This window comes from Chinchilla lanigera, unplaced genomic scaffold, assembly GCF_000276665.1.
Source record: "Chinchilla lanigera isolate Chin_1 unplaced genomic scaffold, ChiLan1.0 scaffold00110, whole genome shotgun sequence".
Lineage (NCBI taxonomy): Eukaryota > Metazoa > Chordata > Mammalia > Rodentia > Chinchillidae > Chinchilla > Chinchilla lanigera.
In genome coordinates, this window is record NW_004955511.1 from 3489299 (window position 1) to 3500534 (window position 11236).

Consider the following 11236-nt stretch of genomic DNA (forward strand, 5'->3'; position numbering starts at 1 on the left):
TTTTTTTGTGGTACTGGGGATCAAACTCACGACTTTGCGCTTGCCAGGCAGGTGCTTATGCCACTGAGCTATATTCCCAGCCAGTCTACGGTTATTATATCCAAATTTGTAAATAGTTTTAATTTATGCTTCTCTAAAGCCCATAGGTTTTTAGTTGAGAAAAATATCCCCTCTCTGATAAGAGTCTGTGAGTTCAAAGCAAATTCTACTAAATGGAAAGGCTCCTAAATTCATTTTCTCATATTAAATTGTGTAAATATTTTAGGGAAACATTTTCACACACTGTCTGCTTCTGTTCACAGCTCTTTTGTTCAATCACATTCCCATAAGCCAAAACTTTCAAGTCGTCTCTATTTGCAATTTTTTTTCATTTCACCAGATACAGATTTTGAAAAATCATAGACTTTCACTATTTCATTTCATTCTGGTGGAGCCTCTGTAAATTAATCTAATTAAAAAGAGGGATCAAAATTCATCAGAGTCAAGATGTGACCAAAGCACAGTTTTCAACTGAGGTATTTGATTTGTTCTGTCCCTCTTGGCCTTTGTAGGGAAAAATTTGAGCTGCTTCCTTTTCAGAAGTTTTACTTCACATAATTATAACTTGTTAAAAGTTTCAAAAGCTGTATTTTCATGCAATAATCACTGACTAATTTAATTGAAGATTTCCAGCTGATTTTGCACATAATTACAACTTAAATTTGGGTTGCTTTACAGAGGTGTTTTGCAAAGGCTCAGGCGTTTCAAAAATCCAAGAATGACAGCTACACAAAGAGAAAATATATACAATCATGCTGACATGCTTTCTACTAGATATTAGCTTCTGTCCCCAAAAAGTCTATGTATCAGTCACTTATTAGCCTCTGTGTACATATTTGGTAACACATAAATTCCGACATTTCCGTTTCCATTCTGATTGTAGATTACTGCAACTTGCTTAGAGGCAGCCGAGGGTCTTGTACACATCATAATCAATTCGTTTCTGCTCTATAGGGTTCTGAGCTGGTAAAAGCACTGCACACTTCACCAGCACTTGTATTCGTGCTCTCACCACACACACGCAAAGTTGTCCTTAGTGCTGCACTTTTTAGCTAAGTTTATAATGACACCGGCAACATCAGCTTATTTATTTATTTATCTGTGGTCTGGAGAATGAACTTACAAATAATTGAATTCTTCGAATTAGTTAAAAAAAAACTTGAACTATTTTATTTATTTATTTATTTTGTTTTTTTTGAGATAGGGTCTCGCTATGCCGTTCAGGCTGGCCTTGAGCTCATTTTGTAGCCCAGGCTGGTTTCGAACTCACAAAGATCCTCTTGCCTCAGCCTCCCGGGTGCTGGGATTACAGGCATGTGCTACCAGGCCCAGCCTTGCTTGAACTATTTTAGAAATGAATTTTCTAATTGAGACCTCTGATGCTGTGGAAATAAAACTGCCATTCTTTGATGGCTTGCCAAGGGAATCAGCTCGATCATCACCAATTCACTGTATTTCTGAGCCCATGGAAACCTGGACGTGAAAACAAGCAGTGGATTTAGAAGAGCGGCAGTGGCGGTTGCCGATAAACGGGGAAAGCAGCCCTGCACAGTGAGGGGGAAACGCACTGGAGCGGCTGTGGGCGAGGAACTACCCTCCTCGAGCACATTCTTTTAAAGTGAAACATTAACTTGTGGAGTCAGCGCCAGTTCTTCGGCTTCCCATTTGTGCGGTCTGGTTTTCAGAGGCGTGGCTATCTCTGCATGCTTCGGTGGCGGGTGGCAAACACTGACGAATGTTTTGTACGAGTTACACATTTATCATCAGCCTCTTTGAGAAAGTAAACCGTGAAGTTTTGGTTTTGGTTTTAGACAGCCCCTGAAGGAGTTTATTGTACGGGCTGAAGTATTACAAAATAAAACAGATACTTAGAATTTTACACACACAAATAATAATAAACTGCTTCAACAGGAATGTTCAGATGATACTACAGTCCTGACAGGAGTGTTGAGCCTCTATTTCCTAAGCGTCATTTGTATGACATTAAGCCGCATTTTCCAGTATTTCTGACTGACCCTAGGGAGGGCCCCGGTCATCACAGCACCACATGAGTCATGGGAGGCCATGGGTGGGGCACCCAGGAGGCCAGCAGCAGCAGAAGCTCACACACATTTCCGTCCCGCCTAAGACCATAGGAGGAGGCTCTAAGCGCTGGGAGCCAACATTCTGTACGATATCTGTGGAAGGGTATCGCTGGTTAGGTTTTGCCTGAACAAGATCAGGAAAAGAGACAAATGGTCGTGAGTCACATTTTCCAGTTAGCGATCATAAGAGAAAAACGCTGTTCACCACATACTGTTTTTATCCGCTGCTAGAGAAGACCGTGAAGGAAGCTGGAAGAACCAAATGTACGTTGGGCCATGTTGGCTTACGTGGATGCAAATGCTACTAAGAAAACTTTTTAAAAAGATGGTAGATTTGTAGTAGAAGGAAGTCTGAGGGTGTCAGAAAATTCCTCGCAGTATAAACCAGAACATATGGTCATGCACAAAAGTCAAGAGACAAGAAGGCATTGTGAGGATTTTAGTAGAAGAATGGCACGGCCTGGCTTAGGTTTTAGAGAATCGTGGTGGATCTCTCTGAGAACAGGCTGCAGCGGGACAGGGGAAAGAACAGTCAGGAGCCGGGGGCTGTAATCTAATAGAGCAAAGACAGCAGCTAGTACATAGACAACTGGGCGGTGTCCAGGAAAAAACAGTTACAGAGGGAACCTGCTCGAGAGCGCAGATTCCATGTCTATGCTAGTAGCTGCTCCATACAGTAAACCAGGATAAATAAGAATATCGGATGGAGTTCAAAAACACCACAGGTGAAGAGCGCCTCCTGGGTGCCTCTCACACGAATTCCACTATAACAAGCAGCCTTGTCGTTATGAAGGCGGGTGCTGTCCACTTAGCCACAGGAAGAGAACACACACATTTAATTTAACCATCAATTGATTCTTTGGATTTGGGGGTTGTTTTTTTTTTAAAATACATCATCTCTTCTGATTTAGTTTGAATCCATTCCTCAGAGCTTTGTCATCCCTGAGTGTACTAACCATGGAATTTCTTCATCTAGTCCGCAGAAAATAAGCTCTAGAAAGAGGTGATCCTGAAAAATCAACCAAGAAGACTCTTCCAACCTGCTGCTAGTCCTTCCCTGGTGACCTCTGGGCTTGCTGAGTCTAGTCAAGCTGCAACATGGCATCTCTGACCCCCAGGTAGTCCTATCGGAATATACCAAGTGAACCACTCGGTACTCTGCCTGCTACCCCACCCTCATCAGGAAAAAAGAAGTGATTCTCAGAGGCTTATTTTCCTATGATGATTTCTTCAATTCACCTCTTCTTTTCAAGAACCAACTCTAAATTAACACTGAAAGGTTATTTTTTCTCTCTCTCTCGGGTATATGATTCTCTTTTCATACCATTTTATGTGTGATACTATTTAGTTTACAGAAATGTGCGCAAACATCTCTACTGAATGTACTACAATAAATAAAAAATTACCGTTGAGGGACCTGTGTCACTCTGAAGGAGCGGGACCTTTGGAGTCTTGCCAAGGTTGCTATCCATTTTGGAATGCTGATGAAGGGGAGGAGAAGCTGGATTAGAATATTCATCACTGTCCTGGAGGGTGGAGCGTTCCAGTTCCTCCAATAGCGCATCTGTATTATAAGAAGCAAGAGAATGTAAGTCCCCTCAGTCATTTTCGCCTTGATCATCCCCACTGCGCCCCCATTCAGCTCCTCTTGGATTAAAACTGTTTTCAATCCCTTCCTCTACTTTTTTCCCCTTCTTATTTTGCTTTGAGAATATGGTCAGTGCTACTAAGAGGCGTTTAATGGCTCTTTGTTTCTTTTTTTCCTGCGGTTGTATTCAGTGTTACATATTTACTCTATACTTTAACTTCTATGTTGCAGCTATTAATTTTCATCCCTCATTTCCTGCAGCTCACTCAAAGATCTCCAATTAGAGCTCTCCAATTACAAAAAAAAGTAAATCCTAAATATAGTTCCTATCAGAAAAATAGAAGCAGTTTTATTACCATTTTTTCAAACTACACCAGAGAAATAACACGTTCTTAACCCTGATATCTTTGTCCTAAATCTCAAGAATTATCCCAAGCACATAACAAAATTCTCAAAACAATGTGTAAATAGTCTTTGGGGGTAGAGAGGGAAGAAGGAGTTAGAGAACAGAAATATTGCAAAACAAAGTAAAATGTTACGATCCAAACAGTTGGTACTTCTTTCTCTCATAGTTTTCTTTGGAAAAGTCCATGGACTTTACAAATATTATATGAGCACTTTTCTGTTGTAATAAAATTAATACTAAAAATTAATAATACCACCACAATGCTGAGGAGTTTACACATTTCACTGAATTATCTTAACATTTTCAGGCAAATGATACTATTGCTCTGAATTTATAGATTAAGAAAGAGACCAAAAAAAAAAAAAAAAATGTGCATAGGCTCCTGAGAACAGAACTGGGACTTAAATCTGGACTATCTGATCCCAAGCCCAGAACAACTGAAAGTTAGAAGCGGCAGTCCCCACTCTCACATGAATTCTCCGGGTCACCTTGAGCACGACTACTCTCTGATTTAGAACAGTATTTTCAACTGTGAATCAAGACCCAGAAGTAGATATTTACTGGATTTTTACCTCAGGTTCCAGATTTTTAAAAGTTTACAAAACACTGGATTATATTACGTATAAGGACCTGCTTCACTCTGAAATCTCAGATAAGGAAAATGAACTTCATTTATTTCAGCTTTTGGGAGGGTAGATATTTCTTGTTTTTTTTTTTTTTCCTGGTACCGGGAATTGAACTCACAACCTTGCGCTTGCCAGGCAGGCACTGTGCCGCTGAGCTAAATCCCCAGCTCTGGGATGGATATTTCTTAATGGCATGAGATCTAGTCATATTTACAAATCAAATCTTCTGTAGAACTTTCTCCCTCATCTATACCACAAAAGTATTTTTATGCACCTTTTATAGTTAAGCAATCTGAGCTAAATTGTTCAAGTCCAATTACCCTTGAATAAACTATAATGAGTAAAAGACAGAAAGAGTGCCTATAGATTAAAACACTTAAAAGACTAATACTAATGGAAATACTAATTTCAATGTATGAGGCTTATTTAGATTGTTACACTTTAAAAAACCAAAACGATCAAGAATATTGAACATTGACTAGTCAATAATATTAAGTAAAATTAATTTATTTTAGGTGTGATAATGATATTTGAAAATTCTGTAATTTTGTTAGTTTTTAGGTGTGGTAATGGTATTTCATGATATTGAGGAATTTCTACTAAGATTGTTGTGGGTACGATGCTGGTATTATGATTATTTGTATAAATATATATTCATGTTATAGTTTAATACTAAAATATTTACATATTAAATAATGTACTATCTGAAATTGTTTTATAACAGTATAAGGATGAAAGAAATATATAAAATAAAATTAGTCAAAAGTTGATCGGTTGAAAGTAATGAGGAGTGTATCAGATTTCATTGAAATGTTTTTTCTAATATTTTACGTTTTAAAACTGTATAAAGTTTTTTTAAGGAGGAAAAGAAAAAGAAAGTAAAACTTTTGTCCCAGAATGTTATTAGCCACACTCAGTTCTAAAATTCAGAATTCTAGGGGCTGGGGATTTAGCTCAGCGGCACAGCACCTGCCTGGCAAGTGCAAGTTCGTGAGTTCAGTTCCTGGTACCGGAGAAAAACCAAAAAAAAAAAAAAATTTAAATTTTTACTCTGTATCCCTTTAAAATAGAGATTCTTTCTCTATTTTCTAGGTTTCTTTCCAACTAGAAGTCACACATCGTCCTGGACTAATAAAAAGCAATTTAAATAAAAATTGTGGCAGGGGGAGATCATGCCACGAAGATAGGAAGTTACCCTTGGAATCATCATCACCAAAAACTCTCCTTTCTCCGGTCATGCGTTCTCCAGTCCTTCTCTTCCTGTTTCAGTGAACTGTATCATCAGCACTCTGAGGTTACGTCTTTTGCCAGATTCTATAATTTGAAGATGACTAATCCCAGTGTGACAGATGAGGTTACTGGAGAGGGGTAGCACTCCCCTGAAAACTAGTATCCCCTCTAATTCTGCGCCTATGAAAATCAAATCTCCCTTCAGAAGAAAGAAGCATAGTGAGCTCTCTTGGGGTCTCTGCTGATGGGTTGTAATGATTTCATGCAGAGCAGGAGCCTGTTCCTGGTGTTTCTTATCTCTCATCCTCAGTAGGGCACATTCAGATAAAACCTTTTGAGTAGATTCAATCTATTAACCTCCAAGGCAATTCTGTGGAGAGGAAAAGCTTGTTCACCCAAGCCAACCTCTCCGCCATACTCTGTTTTGTAGGAAGATGAGAAATCCTTCCTAGACCTAACAATAGTCACTGGGCTAATAATTTGAAGAGGGAAAGTGTAGCCATTAACAGCTTGTGGAGATGTAGCCAACTGGATAATCTACACAAATGTTAGCTTCCAGGGTGCTTTCTGCATTTCTGGACACGATTTCTGCGACATGCACTCTGCTCAGAAAATGTAAAAATACTCAACTTTTTAAAGCTGCGTTATTCCATTGGCCACAGCATCTGAACCAAGATACTTCTAATAAAAGAGTACATCTTGTAGTGTAATTGTGTTTCATGTGAGCTACTCCTGAGAGTAACACTGGACACATGATTTTTGCATTTGTTGCTGTTTCGTGTTAAAAAGTGGATAATACCTAGAGGATTGCTGTAAATAGTAAAATGATTAACATATGTAAAAACTATCTAGTTATAGACTATATCATTGAATAAGTATCAGTTTTAATTATCCACATGGAATTTAGTATTCCTAAAATGAAAAAGAAGAGTTAGACTCTGGTGAAACTCAGATGCAAATTCCCGCAACTCATTAAGGATAAGAATTCAGATTCCACCCTAAGTTCAAAATAGAATTTACCCTACTATAAAAGTAGATTTTACTTCCAAAATAGGTCAGTGTTTATTAATCGCCAACTCTTTCTCTTGATTACCAACTGCACTTTCCTCCTGATTTGCCTTATTCTTTCCCATTTTTCCAGCTCTCAAATCAAAACGAGAAAGTGCAGATAGCTTTTGTGATTTTTGTTGTTTGCATTCTTGACTTATCTAAGAATATACACAAACCTGGAACACTGAGGAATTAACACAGCTAGAAAACTGGGTAAAAGTCACTCAAGATTAGGATACCAGCAACAGAAACATTGGCAACATCTACAGAATGAGCGCTAAGAGTGACCTCTACTCCAAAGTTTGGAGTCATGTGGCCAGTCGTCCCACTATTCATTTCAAAATTTCCTCGAAATGGAAGGAGGTGTTTTATTTTCAGGCCATGGGAACCTGCTCCTTCAGGATTTGGAATAAAAAGTTCAGCAAATAATCACTGAAGTTTAGTATTAGATCTCTTTGATTTAATCCCAGGCCATAGAACAAATGAAACCACCCTGGCCTTCCTCCAACCTCTGCAGAGCCTTTATTTTTGCACTTCTATCCCACTTCTCTTCCTCTTAACACCCTTTCTCTTCCCCTTTCTTTCTTACAGTTCTCCCCAAATCATAGCTGGCTAGGTGTGTAGTTATCCTATGATCTCCAGCAGTCCACAAGGGGGCAAATACCAATGATCATAATGAAACGATTTCAGTCATGATCAACTCAAAAGCAACTGTTGGAGAATTTATACTATGGTTAGCACCACGCTCTCTGCCCACTGCAAATAGTGAACTCACAGTTCCTTCAAACAGTCATAGTTCCTCATGCCTCACTCAAGGCTGGGCTGAGGATAGAAGTAAAAATAAAATCTTCCAGCACTACCCTCAGTCTGAGTCTCAGTACATCCCACCACACATGGAGACGGTTGCCATGTCTTCATTCTGTTTCTTCAAAAAGCTCCTCACTCACCCAACTCTTCCATCGCTCGGCACCTAAGATGCTCTGGTCCCACACGTTGTGAAGAACTGCTTCAAAACGCAGTGAAGCGACTGCCAGAAGGAACTGAATGAGACAGCGTAAAGCAGCCTCGATAACCTTTTTTGGTTCCTGTATTTGCTTAGCACTTCCTCTTGAATTTTTTTTTTTTTTTTTGATATGTTACAGCCTTTAAGATGGGACTGATGTAGAAAGGCAGGCGAGGCTGTACGATTTAAGTTGTGGGACTGCATTGGTCAGCGTTCAAAATTAAAAATTAAAGATTCAAAATTAATTTTACAAAATGTGAGCACCTATCACATTGTAGAATTCATGTGGAATTCACAGGAAGGCCAGATTTTCACCTGTAATTTTTTTTTTTTTCAAAGTGTAGTTATCCCACTGAGACTAAGCTTCTGTCTTCCTTATTCCTGTGAAGTGGAGGCCCACGGAAGCATACGCCCCTAACCGGCCCACGGCGGTTAACCAGCACCCAGTTCATTTTGCATCTTTGCCTACTGATTCAGAAATTTTGTTTACGTGCTTTCCTGTGTATACTGTACGTCCCTTAAAAGCAGGGTGGAAGCAGTATTGCATTCAGAGTCTTAGGTGCTTGTTTATTCAGTGGCTCAAAATAAAAACATCTGTGGTCTAAAGGAGAATAAAGCTGGAAAGATTAAGGGTCTAGATGCTAAGCTGCTGACATGAATTAAGGGTAATCCTTGCCTGTTAGCACGGCCTTGTAGCAGTTTCTGTAAAAACTGACACTGAGGTTAATTCACCTAGTTCACCACTGCAAGTTTATTCATTTTAAATGAAACAAAGCATTTACAAAAAGCCTGTATGAGCAGACAGCATGTAAAAAACTGCCCACAAAATATATTTTATCTGTTTTTAGCAGTGGTGAAATAGGCTGAAGGAGTAATTTGCTAAAATAACAGAATAGGCAGCTTTGCTACCACTATAATCCATGCTTTAATTGCTTGTGAAAGCCTGTGGGCTTTACGATGCATTGGTGCTTCTTTTTCTTTGAGTTTTTCCTTTTTCCATTCTATTAAGTCTCCTAAGCCTTTTTTTTTTTTTTTTTTTTTTTTTGAGATTCCTCCTTTGCATTACTTTAAGCAGCCATTGGATGTCAGCGCTGTTCCAAAAGTTTGCTCATTGCAAAGTTTGGGAAAATTCCCCTGTATACCGTGCCAATTTTTGCAACTAAAAATGACATTAGCCCTATGAAAGTGCAAAACGCAGCACAGAATATAAAACATTTGCCTAATCTGAAGTGGTAATTGAGTCAAAATATTGGGAAGAAAAATGTTACTTCAGCACTTGTTCACAGTTTAATGATTAATGTGAAATTTAGAATTGGACCTCCAGATCTTATTTCCATTCTCTTTCTTCTGGAGGTTTTCATTCCAGACGGTCTGTTCTGTCGATGTAGAGACCATTATTTTCACATCATCTGATTATAAGGGAGGAAAGAAAGGAAGGGGAAAGGCCCAGAGAACGGCCCGGTGGAAAGAGACTAGCAGATGGAAACTCCCTTTGACACATCAGCCACACGACTTAGCTGCACACGCTGGTGGGCAGAAAAGTGATTGGAACAACGCTGCTCTCCAGACCGCGCTTCCTGCGCTGCAGAAACGTGTGAACCGCAGCTGAGTCGGGGCGGGGAGCACCGGAGCGATTTTCGGCTTTTCGCTGGCGGTCACACAGTCACGCTAACACCCTTCGCCGCCCGCCCAGGGCTCGGGGACCGCAGCCGGCTGCCGCTGCCCGGCACCCAGCGGAAAGCGGGGTCAGCTCGGCCCCTCGGGGGTGGGCACAGTGCTCGGCCCCGGGCACCGCACGGAAGCTGACTCAGTCCTGAGCTCCCGGCCCCGGGGAGAGGGCCCCACACAGGGTGACAAGGCGAAGAACGAGCCGCTCGGTGGCAGAGGGGGTGTCACCCATCACTACCAAGGTCAACGAGGACCACGATGTGGCCACCCCGGGAACGCTGCAACGACGCCAAGTAAAAACTACAAACACATCGCAGGACCTTCTCCAGGCCATCCAAGCCAGTCATTGGCTCAACGCTCGTGACCGACGTGCGCAGCGTCGCGGCCTAACCCGGAAACACCGCCTCCCTGGAAAGTGTTTTCCACCCTCCCGACGGCAGAGGTGAACTACGTTTCCCGTGGAGAAAGTGGCCGCAAGCCCCCAGCGTCCTCTCCGCCCCAGCTTTTGGTCAATAAATAAGACTTCACCTCCCAGGATGCTCTTGGCTGGGCTGCCGGTGCGCATGCGCAAAAAGGCGGGCCTCCGCGGCCCCCACAACCCCGCCTCCGTTCCTCCGCCGCCATTTTTTCAGAGACTTTCCTCCGGCAGCCCACGGAGCTTTTTTTCTTAAAGGAGAAGCGACAGCTCCAAAAATTTTCCCCCTTCTCCCCGCATATCCTGGCGGCGCTGGGGACATAAAGGCCAGAGACAGGAAAGTGGGGTCGGGTTGGAGGCTGAGGAACACTCAGGCTACTTCTGCGGCCTAAGGAAGCGTAGAAAGCGCCCCTATGGTAATAGCGGCTCCTCAGGGAGGCAGGTGCGCGCGCATCCGGCCCAGGGCGCGCACAAGGCGGGGAAAGAGGTGCGTTTCCTTCCCACCCCCTCCCTCGCCACTCCTGCCCCTCCCACTGCCCCTAGCGCGCGTCTAACTCCGGAGGAGGGGGAAAAGGTCACTTTGGGATTGTCGCGAGACGCAGCCGTTTAACGGTGAGAACGGGTGCGCGGGGAAGGAAACCTCGCGCGCTCCCTCGGAGCCGTTTCCTGATTGGCCGAAGGAGGGGGTGGGGAGGACCCTAGCACGTCGCTGCGTGTGAGGCCGTGAGAGGCGGGGCCAGGGGACCGCTCCTCCTCTCCCATTGGCCCGCCGAGTGTCTGCGGCGGGCGCGCGCGCGCTCCGCCGGCGGTCGCGGGCCTTGAGTGGCAGGGGGCGGGGGGGCGCCCTCGGCGCGGGCGGAGGGGAGGGGGGAGAGGCGCTCCGGGTGAGAGTGAGCCGGACGCTCCGGGAGGCGAGGGGGCGGGGGGTACAGCGCCGCGGCGGCCGCCGCCTCCGCCTCCGCCGCCCGGGACGAGGGGTGGGGGACGGGCGAGCCCTGATGCCGGGGGAGACGGAAGAGCCGAGCCCCCCGGAGCAGCAGGACCAGGAAGGGGGAGAGGCGGCCAAGGCGGGTCCGGAGGAGCCCCAGCAACCGCCCTCGGCGGCGGCGGCGGCTCCCGCGGGGACG

The 11236-nt window shown here is 43.4% G+C and overlaps 2 protein-coding genes across 7 annotated transcripts in view; one reads left to right on the forward strand and one right to left on the reverse strand.

The window, feature by feature from the left end:
• Lpxn (leupaxin) overlaps positions 1 to 10883 on the reverse strand; it is a 40661-nt gene extending 29778 nt beyond the window's left edge. Inside the window, exons 1-2 of one of the 5 annotated variants that reach the window (XM_013506480.1) lie at positions 10223 to 10883; positions 3530 to 3687 (exon numbers count right to left, since the gene is read on the reverse strand). In XM_013506480.1, coding sequence (XP_013361934.1) covers positions 3530 to 3687; positions 10223 to 10259 — 195 coding nt within the window. In that variant the 5' untranslated portion in view covers positions 10260 to 10883. Of the gene's footprint in view, positions 1 to 3529; positions 3688 to 7970; positions 8154 to 10222 lie in introns of those variants that run through there. The other 4 variants (XM_005408039.2, XM_013506481.1, XM_005408040.2 and 1 more) reach the window with 4 other exon arrangements.
• A 140-nt stretch (positions 10884 to 11023) lies between these two features.
• Zfp91 (ZFP91 zinc finger protein) overlaps positions 11024 to 11236 on the forward strand; it is a gene marked incomplete in the record, with an annotated part of 27137 nt that continues 26924 nt past the window's right edge. For both annotated transcript variants that reach the window (XM_013506478.1, XM_013506479.1), the window contains 1 exon segment: positions 11024 to 11236. In XM_013506478.1, the coding sequence (XP_013361932.1) occupies positions 11108 to 11236 (129 nt within the window).